Source organism: Heptranchias perlo, chromosome 5 (genome assembly GCF_035084215.1).
Source record: "Heptranchias perlo isolate sHepPer1 chromosome 5, sHepPer1.hap1, whole genome shotgun sequence".
NCBI lineage: Eukaryota > Metazoa > Chordata > Chondrichthyes > Hexanchiformes > Hexanchidae > Heptranchias > Heptranchias perlo.
Window position 1 is genome coordinate 88,595,348 of NC_090329.1, and position 23,863 is coordinate 88,619,210.

The window sequence follows — 23,863 nt, forward strand, 5'->3', positions numbered from 1 at the left end:
TGGTGAGGGGATTGTGAATGTTTAGGGTGGTGGATGGGGTACAAATCAAGCAGGCTGCTTTGTCCTGGATGGTGTCGAGCTTCTTGAGTGTTGGTGAAGCTGCACTCATCCAGGCAAGTGGAGAGTATTCCATCACACTCCTGACTTGTGCCTTGTAGATGGTGGAAAGGCTTTGGGGTGCCAGGTGAGTCACTCACCGCAGAATACCCAGCCTCTGACCTGCTCTTGTAGCCACAGTATTTATGTGGCTGGTCCAGTTTAATTTCTGGTCAATGGTGACCCCCAGGATGTTGATGGTGGGGTATTCGGCGATGGTAATGCCATTGAATGTCAAGGGGAGGTGGTTAGACTCTCTCTTGTTGGAGATGGTCATTGCCTGGCACGAATGTTATTTGCCACTTATCAGCCCAAGCCTGGATGATGTCCAGGTCTTGTTGCATGCGGGCACGGACTGCTTCATTATCTGAGGGGTTGCGAATGGAACTGAACACTGTGCAGTCATCAGCGAACATCCCCATTTCTGACCTTATGATGGAGGGAAGGTCATTGATGAAGCAGCTGAAGATGGTTGGGCCTAGGACACTGCCCTGAGGAACTCCTGCAACAATGTCCCAGGGAAGGAGTAATTTTGCCATGGTCCACACAATGATAGTTTGAAATTTTAATTGCTTGCACAACCCAGGGAGTTGTATTTAGGATCTCAAATGTCTTGCACTATCAAAGATGGGCCTACTGTCCCACAAAAAGTACCACTGTGACACCTTGCTATTTAAGGTATCATTCTATTCAATTTGCAGCGTGCCATACAGCCAGGTAACTTCTGGAGGCCCCCAGTCACACATAAAAGGATAGGTTCCCAACCTGGGCATTGTGCCTTTGACAGTTATTCTGATTCCTTTGAAGATGGCAGCATCCTTCATTAGCTGGAGCCCTCTGTGGGCAGAGACTTCATCGAATAGATTGATAACAGCAGTTCTCAATAAAAGACATGGGGCCGTCAGAACAAGCCTGCAGCTCACAACCAGCTGCCAGGTTTTCTGGTTTTGAAGTTCTGTACCAGTCAGACAAGCAGTCAGGCTAGTCTGAGGCTATGGTAAGTAACCATATTTAGAGAGAAAGCAAGTTGCGTCTTTGTTGTTTTATATAAACCGAGGAATGTGGGGAACTATGTATCTCACTGAGTCAAACTACGAACTGTTCATTATCTATCTTATATAAACAAAACCATTTATTGGTTTGAAGCCTGTGTCTCACGTTGGCAAGAATATTTATCCAGTCAGTCATTCATACAGAAAGGAAAATTCGTACGGCAGAACGTTGTATATTCTAGTAGCTGGTGTATGGAGTAAGGGTTCTCTATTATAATCCTTGGTTATGTTATTATTTAGATAGATATTAGGCAGAAAAAGTTGCACTCCGGATCGTAGGGGACGTGAGATCCGCTCGCGGGATTGACCAATAACATTGAACCAGAAAAATCATCAAGCACGAAAAGCCAAAAAAATGACATGTCTTTTAAAATATTAATGTTTCTTGACCTCATCCACCATGAAGCCCCTGAATCACAATTCATGTTTTCTCTCTACACTTTTCACCTGTCCTCACAGCTAAAAAAGTTTCTATAAACATACAGTCTCCTGTAAACCAAAATCTGCATTCTTTTATGTGTACCACGGACCTAATCACTATATCGCAACAGCGAACATCACATTTGCCTGAATAGTCCCAAGGGACAGTAATAGTCAGGTGGGTCAAACCATTATGTTCAGGGCAAAACTAACAGAATTATTTGCAAAAATCATACACAAAATCAGCATACAGGCCCTGAAAATTGACGGACCAATGCATTTTGGCAAAGTGCCAAGATATGCCCATGCCAGCTACCAACCACGCCAAAGTTCATTGAGTCGGGGAGAAGTCGTAGTTTAAATGCTCTGCTGAAGCCACAAAATCCAACAACGGACTGCTGGGCTAAGTGTGTCCCCACGGGCCCCTTGCAAAAAATATAAAATTCAGCGCTAGATCTTTGGTGCTAGATTAGGGCCCCACCACCAATAGTTCAGCCAGTAGACCTGGTCTTAATAATCACAAAGACGATGCAGGACGTGGGAATTCTGACTATCCGATGGGCTGCCCACAATCCTGCCCACCCAGAAGGCCATCCTGGAAGGTCAGGTGCAAGACTGGAAGTTTGGGTGCAAGGTTGGAACCTAGCGTTACAGCCGCCGGACTAATTCCAGGCATTCCAGCAGACACCTGAAGTTATGGCAGGTGCCCTCTAGAACGGTTGCGGAATTTGGAGCCATAAATACTGAAAAATAAAGACGTAATCAGTCCCCGGGGAGTTGAAATGGCCTTTTACGGTACATACTTTTTACAGTTCATTATTTGTTACATGGATAAAACAGAATTTTGCAGAATTTCAGCACAATACTGCACATTGATGTTGTGATTTTTAAGTTGACCCACGAAGACCAAGCGTGAATCCAGAAACTAAACTGAACTAAAGATAACGAAAAGTCTGCAGTTTATATCTCGGATGAAAGGGCTTCGAAATAAAGAGCTGTCAATCAATCAAGCTCAATGACATAATGGTATATAGAATCACACAGCACAGGAGGTCATTTGGCCCAATGTGTCTGTGCCGGCTCTTTGAAGAGTGATCTAATTAGTCCCACTCCCTTGCTCTTTCTCCATAGCCTTGCAATTTCTCCTTTACAAGTATATATCCAATTCCCCTTTGAAAGTTACTACTGAATCTGCTTCCAACACCCTTTCAGACAGTTCATTCCAGATCATAACTCGCTGCGTAAAAAAAAAATTCTCATCTCCTCTCTGGCTTTTTTGCCAATTATCTTAAATCGGTGTCCTTTGGTTACCGACAGTTAATGATAGATGTTCCAATTTCTTTCTCATGAGCATGTCAGCTGTTTCTCAGGACCTGATGCTTTAAATGTATATTTTGAACTCTTCTTGATCAAAAGCCACCTTGATGGTTTGGCCATTTACCATGCAATTATTTCTTCACAGACTTTGATATTTGCCAGCAACTGAAATTATCCAATTGATTTCCATCTGATTGGTATGGTTTGGAATCTACAAATAAAATATTTATCGTTCTTTAAAGGACCAACAATATAATCAGCACACAGAACCAAGCTTCTATATCCTAGCTAATATACAGATCAAAGAACTTGCCTTCAACTTGCAGACACTAACAGCCATCTTAACTCTGGTTATTTCTGAATCACATTTACCTTGTATATCTACGGTCATAAATACTAAAAAGCAGAAGTCTCCCAAATCACAATATTGTGCATACCCGACATTTTGTCCTCGGAACAATCAATGGAGTGGATATAATGGGAATCATGTAAGTCTCCAAGCAAAATCACCTCGTCAGCCTGTTGAAATGGATTGTGGGCCATTTTCAAGAATTTTTGCTAAGCATTTGCTACATTTTAGCAGCTATCTGTCAGAAACTGAAAGACAACCAAAAAAAGACAACTCCCATGGATACTGATTAAAAAATGGACATGTTCCAAGGAGATATCGTTGGTGGATTCCACCCCATAATATTCTCTCTGGCCTTCGAAATAAATGGGCATACATGTTTCACACAGCAAGACCTGTAAACTTATATTTGAAAAAAATCTATTTTAAAAAACTATGTGGAAGAATTAATAACATTAACATAATAATTTATGCATTAAATAGTACCGTCACCTTCTACTTTTATAAAAAGAGGAATAGAAAAAAACCGACAAAATACAGTGGGCAGAAATTAAATAGACCATGTATTGGATAGGACTCTTCACTGTTTTGAGAGATGTCCCTAACTGCAGAGCTAATTGTAATCAGAGTTTACTCATTAGAAAATTAAAATTCCTGCAATTTTTAATGCCCCCTCCAATATAATGCAGCATTCTTACAGCTGCAATAGAAGTGTCACAAAATAAACACCAAAAATGAAACTGCATTAAACAAATTTACCTGATAATCAAACTGGCTGACCGGCACAGATCCCATTCCAAAGTTTTCTGGTGCTCCTCCAAAATTGTTGTTATTGACTTGATTGAACATACGCCTAGAGTCTGGTGCAAACTCACCACTGTCCTGGCTACTGTCCTCCGATGGAGGGACTATGTCCATGGGAGCTGGGGTTGGTATCCACTGCTGATCTGGTGGTGGTTGAGGTGGTCGATGGTGTTGCATTCCCCAGTCTAGTAAATACACAAATTGAAATTCAGCACAAATGATTTTCAAAACCTACACAAGATGGACTTAAAGAGTTGATATTGTGTACCATATTTTTGCTACTTTGAATTTCTATCTGGATGTTTATTTGAAAGTATTAATATTTACTGCTCACCAAGTACACTTCTCTAGATCAAGCACATTCTAGATTTAGTTACAAGCGTAATGTCATGTTTTTAAACTGAATGTGTTTTTTTTTAAACACACAATTTTGGGAATTTATTGTAATTTTTCTCTCCACTGCATATTTTACCAACCACAGAATGCTGAACTTATAGCTGGCAAAATGAGCCTCTTCCTGGCCATGAGCTGGGAACATTGTAGCTTTCAAACCTCTGCAGAGGGGAATGCAAAGGGAGGCCCATAGATGGTCAAAGATAAATTCTGAGGGTTGTGTTGTTCCTGACTCTTGGCTGGAAACCTGGAGGCAGGCACATTGACGGGTGATAACAACATTACTCTCTGAACTTCACAGAGTGGCCCGTCAACGGCAGGAGGCTGATTAGCATTAAAAATACTATGCTTTAGGGGGACAACCAATCATGATGGAACTGTGTGATGGGAGAAAGCAATTGTAACTCTAAGTATAGGAAGCAGGAGCTAGCAGATCTCATATGGCATTGTTTACGAGTAGGAAGAAAGGCTGTTTTATAACAATAGAGCGGTTATGCCATGTTATGGACGAGGTATCATCAGAGAAGCTGTGAAGTCTTTTTTTATTGCATGGTGTTCTGGGACTGGAACAATGTTTTGGAACCAAATTGAGAAACTGACCATTTTTCTGTGAAAACCATTTTGAGAGATTTGGGTTATTATATGTTCCTTAACATAGATATCAAATGTTTATTTCTTATCTTTTTTAAAAAAAAGACAGGATACACTAGAAGGGGCAAAGCTATTTGCAGTTCCAGGTAAATACCATAACAACATGCACTGATATAGCATTTTTAACAGAAGAAAAAGCCCCAATGTGCTTCAAAAAGCATAATTAGAAAAAAAATTAACACCGATGCAAAGGTGGAAATGTTAGGAAGGGTCTTTAGTAGAAAGTGTGTGCAGAGGTGGTGTGGGGAACGGCGTGGGAAAGGAGAAGTGATTTACTGGATCTACCCCTTCCATAACAGGTTACTGTTAGATATATCTGTAAAGTCATCTCATTCGCCACCTTAAGGCTGAACATAAGTCTGATCTTTGACACTAGGAATCAGCCTTGTGGCTCTTCTGTAAACTGCTTCCTGGACCTGAATATCTCCCTTGTATGTGGGTGACGAGAAGAACATAAGAACATAAGAAATAGGAGCAGGAGTAGGCCAATCGGCCCCTCGAGCCTGCTCCGCCATTCAATAAGATCATGGCTGATCTGATCCTAACCTCAAATCTAAATTCATGTCCAATTTCCTGCCCGCTCCCCGTAACCCCTAATTCCCTTTACTTCTAGGAAACTGTCTATTTCTGTTTTAAATTTATTTAATGATGCAGCTTCCACAGCTTCCTGGGGCAGCAAATTCCACAGACCTACTACCCTCTGAGTGAAGCAGTTTCTCCTCATCTCAGTTTTGAAACAGCAGCCCCTTATTCTAAGATTATGCCCCCTAGTTCTAGTTTCACCCATCCTTGGGAACATCCTTACCGCATCCACCCGATCAAGCCCCTTCACAATCTTATATGTTTCAATAAGATCGCCTCTCATTCTTCTGAACTCCAATGAGTAGAGTCCCAATCTACTCAACCTCTCCTCATATGTCCGCCCCCTCATCCCCGGGATTAACCGAGTGAACCTTCTTTATACTGCCTCGAGAGCAAGTATGTCTTTTCTTAAGTATGGGCACCAAAACTGTATGCAGTATTCCAGGTGCGGTCTCACCAATACCTTATATAACTGCAGCAATACCTCCTTGTTTTTATATTCTATCTCCCTAGCAATAAAAGCCAACATTCCGTTGGCCTTCTTGATCACCTGCTGCACCTGCATACTAACTTCTTGATTTTCTTGCACTAGGACCCCCAGATCCCTTTGTACTGCAGTACTTTCCAGTTTCTCGCCATTAAGATAATAACTTGCTCTCTGATTTTTCCTGCCAAAGTGCATAACCTCACATTTTCCAATATTGTATTGCATCTGCCAAATCTCCGCCCACTCACCCAGCCTATCTATATCCCCCTATAGGTTTTTTATGTCCTCCTCACTCTCCACTTTCCCTCCCATCTTTGTATCATCTGCAAACTTTGATATGTTACACTCAGTCCCCTCCTCCAAATCGTTAATATAGATTGTGAAGAGTTGGGGACCCAGCACCGACCCCTGCGGAACACCACTGGCTACTGGTTGCCAGTCCGAGAATGAACCATTTATCCCAACTCTCTGCTTCCTGTTAGATAACCAATCCTCCACCCATGCCAGAATATTACCCCCAATCCAGTGATTCTTTATCTTGAGCAATAATCTTTTATGTGGCACCTTGTCGAATGCCTTATGGAAGTCTAAATACACTACATCTACTGGTTCCCCTTTATCCACCCTGTACGTTATGTCCTCAAAGAACTCAAGCAAATTTGTCAGACATGACTTCACCTTCGTAAAGCCACGCTGACTTTGTCCTAAATTATGTTTATCCAAATGTTCTGCTACTGTCTCCTTAATAATAGACTCCAAAATTTTACCCACCACAGATGTTAGGCTAACTGGTCTATAATTTCCAGCCTTCTGCCCACTACCCTTTTTAAATAAGGGTGTTACAGTAGCAGTTTTCCAATCTGCCAGGACCTTTGCTGAGTCCAGAGAATTTTGGAAAATTATTACCAAAGCATCCACAATCCCTACTGCCACTTCCCTCAAGACCCTCGGATGTAAGCCATCAGGTCCAGGGGATTTATCCGCCTTGAGTCCCATTAATTTACTGAGTACCAATTCCTTAGTGATTTTAATCGTATTTAGCTCCTCCCCCACTAGAGCCCCGTTTGTCCAGTGTTGGGATATTCTTAGTGTCCTCTACCGTAAAGACTGAAACAAAATATTTGTTCAGCATTTTTGCCATCTCCATGTTTCCCACCATTAATTTCCTGGTCTCATCCTCTAAGGGACCTACGTTTGCCATAGCCACCCTTTTACTTTTTATATAACTGTAGAAACTCTTGCTATCTGTTTTTATATTTTTTGCTAATTTATTTTCATAATCTATCTTCCTTTTCTTAATCAATCCTTTAGTTACTTTTTGCTGTCTTTTGAAGACTTCTCAATCTTCTATCCTCCCACTAAGTTTGGCGACCTTAGATGTCCTTGTTTTTAGTCGGATACTATCCTTAATTTCTTTACTTAGCCACGGATGGCTGTCATTTCTTTTACACCCTTTTTTCCTCAGGGGAATATTTTTTTTTTGAAAGTTGTAAAATAACTCTTTAAATGAACACCACTGCTCATGTATCGTCTTACCCTTTAATCTATTTTCCCAGTCCACTTTAATCAATTCCGCTCTCATACCATCATAGTCTCCTTTATTCAAGCTCAGTAAGCTTGTTTGAGAACCATCCTTCTCACCCTACAATTGGATATGGAATTTAACCATGTTATGGTCACTCATTCCAAGGGGATCCTTAACTAGGACATTATTAATTAATCCTGGCTCATTACACAGGACCAGGTCCAAGGTTGCTTGCCCCCTTGTAGGATCAGTTACATACTGCTCAAGAAATCCATCCCTAATACATTCCATAAACTCTTCCTCAAGGCTGCCCTGCCCAATTTGATTTGTCCAGTTAATATGATAGTTAAAATCCCCCATAATTATAGCTGTTCCCTTATTACAGGCCCCGACTATTTCCTGATTAATACTTCTTCCAGCAGAGTTGCAACTATTAGGAGGCCTATATACTACGCCCACGAGTGTTTTTTTCCCCTTATTATTCCTTATCTCTACCCAAACTGTTTCATTGTCCTGATCCTTTGTCCCAATATCATTTCTCTGTATTACAGTGATTCCTTCCTTTATTAACAGCCACCCCCACCTCCCCTTCCTTCCTGCCTGTCCTTCCTGATTGTTAAATACCCTGGCATATTTAATTCCCAGTCGTTGTCACTCTGCAGCCATGTTTCTGTAATGGCCACAAGATCATACCCATACGTAGTTATTTGAGCCATTAACTCGTCCATTTTGTTACGAATGCTACATGCATTCAGATAAAGAACTTTCAAATATGTTTTGTGACAGTTTCTGCTTTTTCCTTTTTTAACATTTTACCTTTTACTCCATACCTTCTATCCCTTCCTGACACGCTTTCCTCTGCCTCCGTGCTCAGGTTCCCAACCCCCTGCCACAGCTTTGATGCTGGGTTAATCGCCTTACGCCTTCTAGTTTTTATTTTAATCTGTCGTGCCTAAAGTACACTTTCTTTCCGCTGCTCTACGCTTTTCCCTCTCACTTGTTCTTGAACAACTGTTTGTAATATTTGTATTGTAGATTTCCCCTGGGTCTTCCCCTCTCTTGCTGCTCTCAATTTTATTCCCTTCTGACTCCCCGCTCAGGTTCCCATCCCCCTGCCACTCTAGTTTAAACCTTCCCCAACAGCACTCGCAAACACCCCCACGAGGACATTGGTCCCGGTCCTGCTCGGGTGTAACCCGTCACGCTTGTACAGGTCCCACGTTCCCCAGAACTGGTCCCAATGTCCCAGGAATCTAAATCCCTCCCTCCTACACCATCCCTGCAGCCACGCATTCATCTGGTCTATTCTCCTGTTCCTATACTCACTAGCACGTGGCACCGTTAGTAATCCTGAGATCACTACCTTTGAAGTCCTGCTTTTTAATTTATCTCCTAACTCCTTAAATTCACCTTGCAGGACCTCATCCCTCTTTTTAACCTATGTCGTTGGTACCAATATGGACCACGACTACTGGCTGTTCACCCTCCCCCTCCAGAATGCCCTGCAGCCGCCCCGTGACATCCTTGACCCTAGCACGAGGGAGGCAACATACCATCCTGGAGTCACGTTTGCGGCCGCAGAAACGCCTATCTGTTCCCCTTACAATTGAATCCCCTATCACTATAGCCCTGCCACTCTTCTTCCTCCCCTCCTGTGCAGCAGAAGCACCCGTGGTGCCCCGAACCTGGCTCTTGCTGCATTCCCCTGATAAGCCATCTCCCCCAACAGTATCTAAAGCAGAATATCTGTTTGAGAGGGAGATGGCCCCAGGGGACTCCTGCTCTACCTGCCTAGTCCTTTTACTCTGCCTGGCGGTCATCCATTTCCTTTCTGCCTGCGTAATCTTTACCTGCGGTGTGACCACCTCACTGAACGTGCTATCCATGACAGTCTCAGCATCGCGGATGCTCCACAGTGAATCCACCCGCAGCTCCAGCTCCGAAAGACGGTTAGCTAGTAGCTGCAGCTGGACACACTTCCTGCACACATGGTCGCCAGGGACACTGGTAGTGTCCATGACTTCCCACATAGTGCAGGAGGAGCATATCACGGGTGCGAGCTGAGCACACATACAAGGGTATAGTATGACCAGAACACTGTAGTTCTGAGGATGACTTCCTCTGACTTGTACTCTACTGTTTTGGCAGTATAGTTCAGCATTCTATTTGCTTTGTTGACTGCTGCTTCACATTAGTTCTAGATGTTGAGTGTTGCATCAACTAACACCTCTACATTTCATTCAACTATTAGCTATTTTGATATTATTACTGGAATACTTATGTCAACCTTTCTTTCTTCTAATGTGCAGTAATTTACACTTGTCTGCATTAAGTTTCATCTCGTGGTCTGCCCTTTTACTTCTTTTTCCTCCTCATCTTTTAGTTCCCATGCTGTCCCCTCAGAATCAACTGTCAGTCTTAGTTTGATATCATCAGCAAATCTAACCAATTTGCTTAAAGTTTCTGAATCCAAGTTGTTAATGTAAATTAGAAACTGCAGTGGCCCCGATAACAATCCCTCGAGAATGACACTCAATCAGGTGGCCCTAACATATAGGGCTGAAGCCCTAGTATATAGGCCTAAACTCTCTCCTCTCCTGTCTACTCTCATCTTTTTTGAACACTTTGTACCTCTATTTTGTACTCAACATCTTCTGGTGTCAACATTCTTTCTGTTACACCTTTAATCTCATTGTTCACTAGTGCTACAAAAGGCCTCCTGTTGAGGCATCTTGTCCTGAATGCTTCCGGTGTTCATGTACATACATCTTTTTTAGACTTAGCTCCTTTCTTGGCCCCCAGGGGAGAGGAGTACTGGCGTGAACTGGGAAGGGAGAGGGGGGGGGAAAGTGCCAGCGAAAGTGCTATCACTGAGCAAGGCTGACACTTTGAGGGAAGGAAGAGTGTCAACAAGAACTGGGATTGGGGGAAAAAAGTGCTAGCATGACCAGGAGGGAGGGGAGAAGAATGGGAAGTTTTAAGAAACAATTTAATATTTAATTAAATAATCTTGAAGCAATTTAACTTTCAATAAAACAATACAACTTTGGTAAAAGAGAGTACCCATGAATTGTCCACGATAGCTTGCAACTTCTTCACAAGAAATAAGGAAAAGTAGCCGCACTTTTTTTGTCACAATCTTCTGCAGTTTTCCCACAGCCCCTGGATATGACCCCAATGTTTTTCACGCAAGTTCTGGATCATTAATACAGCTTTAAAAAAAAAATCTGCATAACTAATTATTTAAGAACTGGACTGAGGCTTGTAGGTACAGATAAAGAATCCTGTATGACACATAATGGCTTCTGACCTGCTGGGACTAGAGGATCATATCATAGGAGGCGGCTAATCAAGATGAATAATGTAAAAGGTAAGGTTAGAAGAATTCTGGAGTTTCTCTCAATTTACCTTTGGAGAAAGAAGGAAAAATTTTGCAGAATTTTCCCTGATAATAGATGTGTTAAAGTCCATGAAAGGACAGACAGTATATGGTCTGTGGAAAGAAATGGCTTAAGTACAAACTGCTTATTCTCATTCCACACTTCTCTATGCTCTTATTTATAGGGGCAGAAACTAATATAATGCATGAGAAGGATTAGTAAAGAGCTATGATATTATTTACTGGTGGTATTTTACATAAAGCTAAATCATATGACAACGTGGGAATACAGTTATCTACTTACATAACCATCAATACAGAAGGAAATTCTTCAATCGCCCTTATTTGCAATTATATTTCCAATTGACTCCAAGTTGACAAACATATCTCTGCAAAATAATAAATACGAACCTTGTTCCCACATTCTGTTGAAATTAGGATCTCCTGGAAAATTTCCATGATTGTCTTGACTATTTTCGATGCCATGTACTGCCTGCCCATTGGGTATCATGACTGGCTGTTGTGCTGTTACAGATTCCTCAGAGGCCTCTCTTTGTGCAATCCATGCCTGTGCTAATGCTGCCCAGTCAATCTGACCTGAAAACAGTTTTCAATCCAAAGACAATTCAATAAAACAGTACTCGTTACATTCGTAATGCTGCATTGGTATGCAGAACTGCTGTAATTTTGCATCTGTATATTACAGTGGCTACAAGAGCAGATCAGAGGCTGAGTATTCTGTGGTGCGTGACTCACCTCCTGACTCCCCAAAGCCTTTCCACCATCTACAAGGCACAACTCAGGTGTGTGATGGAATACTCTCCACTTGCCTGGATGAGTGCAGCTCCAACAACACTCATGAAGCTCGACACCATCCAGGACAAAGCAGCCCGCTTGATTGGCACCCCATCCACCACCCTAAACATTCACTCCCTTCACCACCGGCACATCATGGCTGCAGTGTGTACCATCTACAGGATGCACTGCAGCAACTCGCAAAGGCTTCTTCGACAGCACCTCCCAAACCCGCGACCTCTACCACCTAGAAGGACAAGGGTAGCAGGCGCATGGGAACACCATCACCTGCACGTTCCCCTCCAAGTCACACATCATATCGCCGTTCCTCCATCGTCACTGGGTCAAAAACCTGGAACTCCCTACCTAACAGCAGTGATGGAGTACCTTCATCACACGGACTGCAGCGGTTCAAGGCGGCGGCTCACCACCACCTTCTCGAGGGCAATTAGGGATGGGCAATAAATGCTGGCCTTGCCAGCGACGCCCATATCCCATGAATGAATTAAAAAAAAATTACTATTTATCACATTTGGTAAGCAATTCAGAAGAAGTGGTTAGGACTGAGAATCTCTCAAGTGCTGTCACTAGAATTTCAATAAAGCATCCTGAAATACTGGTGACAAAGTAACAGTATCATATTGGCAGAGCTTTAAAGCATATTAGTTTACTAGGAAAATATAGCAACTACTGAACTCCTTCAAAATTAATTTCAGGAAGCAATTCAACAGAATTATATAATTTATTTGTTCTCGACAATGTTATACCCACATCAGTAATATCTGTATGCATTTTTTTACAAATTAAATATTTTAAGTATTGTGCCAATTTCAGTTATGGAAACTTACTTGGATCCTGTTGCTGCTGAAATGACTGCATCCACTGTTGCTGGCTTAAAGGCCACTGCTGCCAAGGTTGGCCACCTTGATCCCACATCTTCAACTGTTCAACTTCAAATGTTTTAAAAACTACAAACAGAAAAAAATACATGCTAGGCTGTGTTTGTAACATTTTCCACACTGCCTCAACAGATGAGCAGATGCATAAAGCTGATCAGTTTAAAAAATATAACTTGGAATATAAAAAAGGTATAATTCCTTAGTGTTTTCAACTGACTAAGCGACACTTCTTAAAAGTACACTGGCAAGGGGCACCTGTTAAAAATACTAACATAAGTGAAGTATTGTTCAGCAGCAGTGTATTTTTTTTAAAACTTACATTTCTATAAAATAGTTGTGAAGACAATTACAATACAGGAGGATGAAATGGATACCCAACCTGTGACCATCAATTTTAATAATAACTTGTTACCTTTAATGTGGGAAAATGTCCCAAAATACTTCAGAGGCGCAAGGGGAAAACAATAGACACTGAGCCAAATGAGGATATATTCGAAGGGGCGATCAAAAGTTTGGTCAATGAGATGGGTTTCAAGTCGTCTTAAAGGAAAATGGGGAGGTGGAGAGATGGCAGGGATTAGGGAAGGAATTCTATAAAAAATGGGGCCCAGGGCACTGAAGGCACAGCTGCCAATGATGGGGTGAAGGGAGAGGGAATGTAAAAAAGGCTGAAGTCAGAGGAAGATAGCTAAGGGGGTTGTAGCATTGGAGATGGTTACAAAGATAGGGAGTGCAAGGTCATGGCAAGATTTAAATAAAGGGAGAGAATTTTAAATTTATGGTTTTGGGGAACTAGAAGCCAATGTTGGTTAGCGATGACAGGGGTGATGGGCCAGTGGGATATAGTGCAGGATTGGATATGGGCAGCTGAGTTTTGGATGAGATGAAGTTTGCAGAGGGTGGAGGAGGAAGGCTGGCCTGGTCAGTCAAGTTTGGAGGTGACAAAGACGTGGATGAAGGTTTCAGCAACAGATGGGCTGAGGTTGTCAGGAGATGTTGCAATGGTGGAATTAGGCAGTCTTTGTGATGGAGAGTATATAGGAATAGGGTCATAACTCAGCATAGGGTCAAATCGGGCGCTGATGTTGCAAACAGTCTGGTTCAGCATGAGATAGTTGCTGAGAATGGGGATGGAGTTGATGACATGAGCACAGAGTTTGTGCCAGGGCTAAAGACAATGGCTTCAGTCTTACCAATGTTTAGCTGAAGGAAAATGAGTTTAATTCAAGACTACATGTTAGACAAGCAGTGCGATGGCACAGAGGCAGCAGCGAGGTCAAGAGAGGTAGTGGAGAGACAGAGCTGGGTTTCGTCAACATACACGTGCAAGTTGACCCCATCTTTGCAGATGATGTCAATGAGGGACAGCATCTAGATGAAAAGAGAGGGCCAAGGATAGATCCTTGGGGTGCTCATGAAGTGACAGTGTGGGGCTGGGAAGAGAAGCAAATTGCTAGAGATGATCTGGCTACAGCAGGATAGTCAAGACTAAGGGCAGTTACACTTAGCTGAACAAGGGAGAAGAGGTACTGAAGGATGGTGTAGTCGACTACATCAAAGGATAGAGAAATCGAAGATGAGGAGGAGAAAGGCACCAGGGCCACAGAGAACGCCGTTTGTGACTTCGGCTAGGCCCATTTTAATGCTATGGGAAAGTTGGAAACCTGAGGGAGTTGAACAGGGAGTTGTGGTAGAGATAGGCATGGACTTGGGAGGCAAAACACATTCAAGGGCTTTGGAGAGGAAGCAGTGGTTGAAGATGGGGCAATAATTTGCAAGGACTGAGGAGCCGAGGTGGATTTTTGAAGAGAAAGTGACTAGAGCATTTTTGAAAGTTGGGCAGCACCGTTGCTGAGGAGAGGGAACCATTTACAATGTTAGCTAGCATGAGGGCCAGGAAGGGAAGGTGTGTTGTTAGCAGTCTAGTGGGAATGGGGTTGATGAACTAGCCGCGCCTCTAGCCAAACTGTTCCAGTACAGCTACAACACTGGCATCTAACCGACAATGTGGAAAATTGCCCAGGTATGTCCTGTCCACAAAAAGCAGGACAAATCCAATACAGCCAATTACCGCCCCATCAGTCTACTCTCAATCATCAACAAAGTGATGGAAGATGTCGTCAACAGTGCTATCAAGCGGCACTTACTCACCAATAACCTGCTCACCGATGCTCAGTTTGGGTTCCGCCAGGACCACTCGGCTCCAGACCTCATTACAACCTTGGTCCAAACATGGACAAAAGAGCTGAATTCCAGAGGTGAGGAGAGAGTGACTGCCTTTACATCAAGGCAGCATTTGACAGAGTGTGGCACCAAGAAGCCCTAGTAAAATTGAAGTCAATGGGAATCAGGGGGAAAACTCTCCAGTGGCTGGAGTCATATCTAGCACAAAGGAAGATGGTTGGGGTTGTTGGAAGCCAATCATCTCAGCCCCAGGACATTACTGCAGGAGTTCCTCAGGGCAGTGTCCTAGGCCCAACCATCTTCAGCTGCTTTATCAATGACCTTCCCTCCATCATAAGGTCAGAAATGGGGATGTTCGCTGATGACTGCACAGTGTTCAGTTCCATTCGTAACCCCTCAGATAATGAAGCAGTCCGTGCCGCATGCAGCAAGACCTGGACAACAGCCAGGCTTGGGCTCGTAAGTGGCAAGTAACATTCGCACCAGACAAGTGCCAGGCAATGACCATCTCCAACAAGAGAGAGTCTAACCACCTCCCCTTGACATTCAACGGCATTATCATCGCCGAATCCCCCATCATCAACATCCTGGGGATCACCATTGACCAGAAACTTAACTGGACCAGCCATAGACGAGGCATGAGACGTGTGGGGATTCAGGCTTAGGGTAGCTGGAGGTTTCACTTGTTGGGCAAGGGGGAGAGAGGTGGTGGAAATCATAGAATTGTTACAGCACAGATGGCAGCCATTTGGCCCATCGAGCCCCTTGTAAGAGCAACTGAATTAGTCCCATCCCCCTGCTCTTTCCCTGAAACCCTATACATTTTTTCCCTTCAAGTATTTATCCAATTCCCCTTTTAAAGCCACAATTGAATGTGCTTCCACCAACCTTCCAGTGCAATCCAGATCACCACTTGCTGTGTAAAAAAGTTTCTCCGCATGTCGCCGTTGATTCTTTTGCCAATCACCCTAAATCTGTGCCTCTGGGTCTCGACCCTTCCACTAATGGGTACAGTTTCTCTTTATTTACTTTATCTAAACCAGTCATGATTTTGAACACTTCTATCAAATTTCCTCTTAACCTTCTCTGTTCTAAGGAGAACAGCCCCAGCCTCTCCACATAACTGAAGTCCCTCATCCGGCAGCTGAAGAAATGTTCTCTATTTTGATGACAAAAGAAATCCATAAGCTCCTTACACTAATTGTACAGCCAACGGTGGCAAGGGGTTTAAGGAAGTGGTTGATAGTGGAATAAAGTTGGTTGCTATCTTTGCCCTCCAGGATGATCCTAGAGTAGTGATTTTATCAGAGAGCAAGAACTAGTAGAACTTGATGAGGTCCAGCCAGATCTGGTGATGGATGCCTAAGCCAGTTGTCTACCAGATACGTTCAAGGCTAGGCAGTTGGGAATTTGAAAGCGTAGTTCTAAGCAACATAGGGCAGGGAAGTGAGCAGTGAGGGATGCAAGGGGGTGATGGGACATGGCCCCATCATGGCCTCGAGCCAATGGGAGTAGACAGGCCATGGGAGATGGCAAAGTCGAAGGGTGGCCACGAATATGGGTAAGAGAGTTTATATGGTAGGAGAGGTTTAGAGAGGACAGCAAATTCAGAGACGAGAGTAAAGAGAGCAGAAATGGAGATTGAAATTGCTGAGGATGAGGAGTCATTCCCTGCAGAAGCTGAGCTAAGATATCTCAGGAATAAACTTGGTGTGGGACTGGTGGAGATGATAGACAAGGAATTTAAAGGAGGTAAAAGGGTGGAAAAGGAGGAAACGGTGACTTAGGAATAGGGGGAAGAGAACAAGATGCAATTTGGTGATAAAGGCCACACCACCATAGCAGCTATTTGGGTGGGGTAGGTAAGGAGGTTTTGGTAAGCAGCAAGGTGTCAGCATCTGTGAGCCAAGTTTCAGTCAAAGCCATGCAAACATCCACAATTAGGTTGTGGATGGCAAGAACCTTGTTTGTAAATGAACAGACATTCTGGAGGAAAATGCAAGAGGAGCGGTGATTGTTGATTGGCTGGCAGAGTTTAAGGGGGCAGGATGGGTTCGAGGATGGTCCCTACTTACAATAGTCCAACAATTGTTTTTTCTTCCATACTATCAAAAATGGTGATGCTTTGTCTAGTGTAATTTGAAAACTCACTTACACAACTTTAACACCATGAATACATTACTCAAACTAATTAAATACTAGGATACATCCAGGGAATTGTATTGTAAATGGAAAAAAAATTGTGATATTAGATGAGTAATTGGTGAAGCCACATTTGGAATACTATATTCAATCTTAGGCACCCTACCTGCAGAACAACTGATGTATTGGAGGGGATTCAGAAAAGTACGACAAGATGGTAGCAGGACTTACGGCTCTTAAGTTATAATTTCACAAGAGAAGATGGTGGAGGGGAGGAAGGACATTATTCAGATCACCAAATTACTCAAAAGGCAACAGATTACATAGATTTTAAAAGGCTACTTCACTTGTGACTTCAGAACTTGGTGTTGCAAGTTTAAAACGGGCATTTCTCAAGGAAGACTAAGGATGATAAACTTTTTTGCACTACAAAGTAGTGGATATTGGGATCAGACTCCAAGCAAAACATTGATGCTATGCCAATTAACTCTTTCAAAAAGGAACTGGATAAATACCTGATTGAGAATGGGATTGAAAATTTTAGGGCTAGGTATAGACTAAGATGATGAACCGGACATGATCAAAGCCACCAATTTGTGTTTACCGCAGAAAAATGGACAATTATAGAATATCACCAATACAATCCTGGAATCAAATTAATAAAAACAGAATTCAACTTTTTCCAAGGAGGGAATGGTGGGAGGAGGATGGTTATCCACAAAAGGCAACAGACCAGGGTTAAACATCAGAGATGGATGATACTCTGCAATTTAGCTCCATTACATTTGATCATGGAGTATTTATGCAGAATTGAGGCGATATGCAGGTGAGATTGCGTCTCCAGTGAGGTAGACTGAACGTGGTCTGTAGCAGTTAGCTTGATCTCCCCCATTCATGTTCAATGCATTATAATGAGGGATTTAAAATAAAATTGCTGGACTATAACTTGGTGTTGTAAAATTGTTTACAATTGTCAACCCCAGTCCATCACCGGCATCTCCACATTATAATGAGGGCACTGCTTTACATTGACTAAATAAGTCAAATTCCATTTTTATTATATGTATTAGAGTGTTAGTGGTAGTTTGGGGATTGTTCATCCATTTCTCCATGAAAAGCACAAATCAACAGTCATTCTTATGACAGAAAGATGAATTGTAGAGGTTGTAAGATTAGGTATTCTGGAGTTTTACTAAATTTTTCTCTGGGGAGCAGGAAGCAACTTTGCACAACTTTCTCTCAATAAATTGGAGAAAGTTCATGGTATGAATTGTCCATGGTCTGCAGAGGGAAGTCTTAAATTGATCAAATGACCGTTTCTCATTCCATTCTTTATCTTCTTTTGGAATTGCAAGAAACATGGCATTATTTACTCCCTCTGTACTCTTGGGTGCAAGATCTGATATGAATCTGTTGTAAACATGTTTTGCCTGAAGAAAAACCACCAACATCTGCATTAAGCTTAAAATGCATTGACAAAACTCTACCACAAACACGTATTTAGTCTCCTCCCCTTTACTGGGTAGAATATGGCTGCATTGTATAATATAGTTCTAAAGCAGAGCCAGGAGAATTCTGTCCACAAAGTAAAAGTTACTGCATTTCAAATGTAATTCATTGGCTATAAAGTACTTTAGGACATCCTCATGACACGAAAGGCACTATGCATCTGATAAAACTTATTTGCACAATCAACACAGGATTAATAGTTATAGGAAAAGTGTTATTTTAGAGATTTTGGTTTCAGTCTTGGTGGTCAGTGTTTCCACTACCATGTTCAAAAAAAGCAAGTAAAAATTCACAACAATTTGTGTTGTTTGAAGCTGGAAAACGGGAGTTCAGCTTTGGGCTAAAAATGAATCTTCAGCAGATTAATTGTAATTCAAAAGCCAAAACACATAGCAGTTTAAGATCTCCAGTTGCATGGAATAAAGATAGCATTCACCTTAAACACCAGAACTGGAAAACAACAGGCATCATCATGGCCCAAACTCTTCATAATCTCAGAGGTTGTAAAATACTCAAACTGTGATCTTATCCAGGCACAAGTGTGAATTTAGGAGTTAAAAAGCAAAATATGGCAAATGTAATACAAAAACAGAAGCAGCTAAAAACACACAGATCAATCCGTATCTGTGGGGAGAACGGAATATTTCAGGTTCATGCCTTTCTTCTGCACTGAAAAATAAGAAATGGGCATATTATGATCAGAAGAGGGATACAAGGGAAAAGTATTTTAAAAAAGTATCAGTGAGATGATGTAACAAATAATTTCAGTCAAGTATTAGAGGTATTAAAGGAACAAATGATGTATGACTGGCTATAGTAAGTGGGAGGCCTACGGAAAATACAAGTGGAATCTGTAAAACAGAAAAACTGGGGCTCAGGTTTGAAATTGACACAGGCTTGAAATTTAAACAGAAGATGCTGGCAAAGTATAGTGTAGGTCCACCAGTTCCAAAAAAATTATCTGGCTGGCCAGTTTCCTCCTCTCCCACCAGCACTGTGTTCTAAAAAAAGCATCTCACCCCTACTGAAAACAACAATCCATTTCCCTCCCACTGCCCCAGAGAATGATCCACCTCCCACATTACCAGAAAAGTCCATTGTAAAGGAAATGAAGTATATAGCTGAAGTCCTGAGACCCACCTAACTCCCCCTACCATTCCCTCTGCACTCTCTGTTCTTGGCTTCTGCTCCAACAAAGCTCAAAGCAAGTTTCAAGATTATCTCATCTTTCTCCTTGGCATGCTGTAGCCTCTGTTTGATCAGTGACTTGAGAGCTTAGCCTCCCATTTGCTTTACAGCAGAGGTTGCTAGTGGTGTGGGGAGAGTCTGTCAGTGTCCAGGAAGGGGGTGGGGGAGATTGGAGGCTGTTTTGAATAGAGAGAGACTGGTTGTCAAAACATGGCGCTAGCAGGGAGTCTGTACCTCCTTGTTGACCTGTTCTTTTTCTCTTTTTGGAGCTGGTGGATACACTGTACTTTGCCAGCATCTTCTATTTAAATTTCAAACCTGTTCCCCAAATTTTCTGCATTTTCCACCTCTCCCACTTTCCCATACATTCCATTGGTCTCTCACTATTAACACATGATGTGGAGATGCCGGTGATGGACTGGGGTTGACAATTGTAAACAATTTTAACACATCCATTGTTTCTTTAATGCTTCTTTGTTACTTGACTGAGATGGTCTGTGACATCACCGAGCACTCATTTCCATAATACTCTTTTTAAAAATATATGTCTTCTTCCCCTCCCTGTTATCCCACTCCTGTATGTTTAGACTCTTTTATTTTTCACTTATGAAAGAATCAAATCCAAAACAGCAACTGTCTGTGATACTGATTGGCTATTTTTTCAACATTTTCTATTTTATGTTAAAACAGAATAAGTTGACAAAATTGTGGAATCCCTCCATGTCACCTAAAATATACATTTATTTCATCTATGTTTGAGCTGTGTTAGTCCATTTATTAGAACTAGTTTTAATAACGCTTTCCAATAACACCAATTTTAAGCACAAGTACCATCATCTGGTAAGTGAAACAGGTAGGCCTTAACTCTGAACGGTGTGTTTACACTTTGCAATAAGTTCTCATAAAAGATATTCATAAAATCAGAGACATGCTCCAGTGACATCAATGGGAAACCCTGCAGAACTTATATCTCAACACTGACGATTTCAAAGTTGTTTTGGGACATTTTTATTTTCAAATTTCAGTTCCTATTATTTTATTGCAAGAAGTTGCCTGATTAGTCTGGAGGACAAAAAAAAACCCTTTAAGGATTCCCTTCACTACATCTCATGAAGTCGTCAGGCGGTCTGCTGGAGTTCTTCGGGATTAAAGTGGATGTCTTCTGGTCAGCCGTTCAAGTAACAATGTATAACAATCAAAAAGCAAGTATTTTTCATTTCTTTTAAAACTGAAGAAACGTAAGGTACAAAACTATATTCTTAATGGTGCAGCCTAATCAGAGGCAAAGTGAAGTTGATGGAAACTGAAAATTACTTATGTACAAATATCAAGTAGAGACTAAACTACCTCAGAAAATGTTAACCATTTGAGCAGCTTTAATGAAATACATATAGCTTGCATTGTTTTTTGTTAAAACATTATAGCTGAACTTTAAATCAATTACCTCTTGATTTAGCTATAGAGCACTGCCATTTGGAAAGAGGTATGTTATTCCCAAAAAACACTAACTTATCACCTCCCCCACCCCATATCTTTATGTTGCTTCTGCAAGTTAAAAATTTGAAGTAAATGAAAGGAGGCACTTATGCAAATTTAAGTACTTTGTATCTTATTTTTAATTTGAGTGTAGTTGGCATAAAAGAACCAATAAATATAACTCAATGAATACAACAGGAGTGACAGTCACTTCACTTTACAGTCTGCATCCAAATGAGTCCCAGGATTAGACCTACTTTTGCTGTGGACCATGCAGACCCAGATGCCAATTTGAATGCAGATATTTCAGGTCATTAACAGCAAAACAAATCTTTGGATTTAAGGTTAACTTGTTCACATTTGCTACTGACACTCATTTAAAGTTTTCCATGATGTGTTGGGTAGTATTCTTAAGTTGCAGTTGATACTGTTTTGGGATATAGTGCTGGGTGGCCCCAAGTGTATTATGTATTCACAGCTCAAGAGGGGAACCTCAAGAGGTATTGATCAGAAAATACAAGAGACATCTGTCACAATTGTTGATGCACATCAGTACCTGGAAATTATAATAGGTTCCAACACAATTTGTTGGGACTGTGTGCAGGGGAAAAAGGCACTTTAGTGCTTCTTATTTTTCTTCAATAGCAAACTTCCAATGACGTTTAAGGCACATCCTAGAAGGGCTTTCTTTGTCCAATGTAAAGTGCCCAGGGCCAAGTTGCAAGATGGATTTGTGGCAAAAAGGGAACTCAATGGTGGAAAGCAGGGTCTTGTAAGTCAAGATGACTCCAAAGTGACATGGAATTGGAACAGAGTCAACCTTGTGTGATAAACTCTAATCTGTAACCTGAGCCACGCATACCTGTAGTATCTGCCAAGTTTGTTAATGGGGCCTGGAAGGTTAAACCCATCACTGGGGCCAGGGATTCTTTCCAGTCAGCTCCAAATAACCCTGCAAGTCAACATCTGAACAGGCAGAGTGATCCTAAAAGGGCGAGTGACAGAAAGTATATAAGCGCTGTGCTGGTAAGCTGCTTCGTTGTTGCTCTTTAAACTCCAGCAGTAGTCCTGTGTACACTTGGAGGTACCTAAACCTGGGCTTCTGCCAACTTACATTTATACAAATGCAAGTAGCAGTAAGCTCTATGAACAGAGTTACTGGGAGTACAGGTTTCTTGCAAAAAGTAGTTTATTTATTGATCGTTGACTAGGTGAAATAACCAGTTTTAATAACTACATGGACCACATTCTGCATTGGAAAAACAGAAACTCTACCCAAGTGGATTTTTCAGAAACTTGATTTGGGGACTCCCAAACAAGATGATGGTTTTCCACACATCAGACACTTGAGCTGACAAAAAAAAGGCCAACTCAGTATAAGGTACAATATCCAATTGATACAATATAGTTTTAACAAATTCAAATATGGTAAAATACCACATTTGCAGCTTCCTCTCATTCATTAATTGACAATTATCAAATGGTATATTGAGGTGCACTTACAATATAGATATACCCAAAGATTTTTTTTTAAAAAATCAACTATTTCAATGGTTCCTAATCTCAACAACTGCTCATTTATTAAACTAATAATTTCACCGTCAATGTACTTCTGGACGAATGTTTAGATCAGGATTTTTACTACAGATAAAGTAATGGGATTGCATTTAATAATAAATTCTTCAATTTCAGATACCATGTCACAAGTGAGATTATATTTTCGAAGATTAATTCTCTGGTTACTTTGACACGACGGATGCGGGGATTTATATTTAGACCGATTAGAATCGACTCTCCCCGGCGGAAGTTTATTTTTAAGCGGGAGCCGCATTTCTGATCTCTGCCCCTCGCCGAAGATCAAACCCATTGAGAGGCACGAACAGGAGCCGGAGCTGAGCCGAGCCGAGCCGCCCCCAACGGCGGCCGCCAGCTCTCAGCACCCGGTACAGGGACCTCCCCCGCCCGCCCGCCCGCCGGGATCAAAAGGCTTAAACATCGCAACCGACTGGCGCCGAGAGCCCGGACCCGGGTCCGGGTCCCTCCCGGGGTCTCAGCCCGACTCCCAGACACATTCCCCCCCCTCTCCCTCCCTCCCTCCCTCCGGGGACCAGGCGAGGCCCCGGCTCCTGACGCCATATCCAGTTCGAGGCTCGGGGCGGCCTCCTCCTGCGGAGCCGAGCACGGGTGCCGCCGTGGCCGAGCTCGGTGCCCCCGCCCCCGCCGGTCCCCGCGGGTTGGGGCCAGGCCCCGAGTTAATCGGATTCTTTTCACTCACCTCCCGCCCGCCCGGCCGGCCGCCCGCTCCCAGCTCCCGAGCCGAACAATATGGCGCCGTCACCCCCGACCCGGAAACAAACCTCCCGACACGACCCGCTCGGCTCGGCTCGGCTCGGGGTGAAGCCGCCTGAGTGTCTGCAAACAGGGGCGGGGGCGGCCCGACCCGGCCCGGGGACCGTCACTCGAACCGAAGCTGCGCGGTTTTCAACGCGTTAAATAAACATTTTGAGGCGGATTTTATATAACTAAATGGTCTCGCGATACAACGCGAGAATCGTGAGATCCCTCCCATCGGAGGAACAACAGGGGCGGGGGGAGGGGCTCCATCAGCAAACGCA

The 23,863-nt window shown here is 42.5% G+C and overlaps 1 protein-coding gene across 2 annotated transcripts in view; it reads right to left on the reverse strand.

The window, feature by feature from the left end:
• The window catches only part of pnisr (PNN-interacting serine/arginine-rich protein), a 45,199-nt gene extending 21,594 nt beyond the window's left edge, over nt 1–23,605 (reverse strand). Inside the window, exons 1-4 of one of the 2 annotated variants that reach the window (XM_067984774.1) lie at nt 23,524–23,605; nt 12,699–12,818; nt 11,467–11,652; nt 3,994–4,223 (exon numbers count right to left, since the gene is read on the reverse strand). In XM_067984774.1, the coding sequence (XP_067840875.1) occupies nt 3,994–4,223; nt 11,467–11,652; nt 12,699–12,786 (504 nt within the window). In that variant the 5' untranslated portion in view covers nt 12,787–12,818; nt 23,524–23,605. Of the gene's footprint in view, nt 1–3,993; nt 4,224–11,466; nt 11,653–12,698; nt 12,819–22,110; nt 22,220–23,523 lie in introns of those variants that run through there. The other variant, XM_067984775.1, reaches the window with a different exon arrangement.
• Nucleotides 23,606–23,863: the final 258 nt, after the last annotated feature.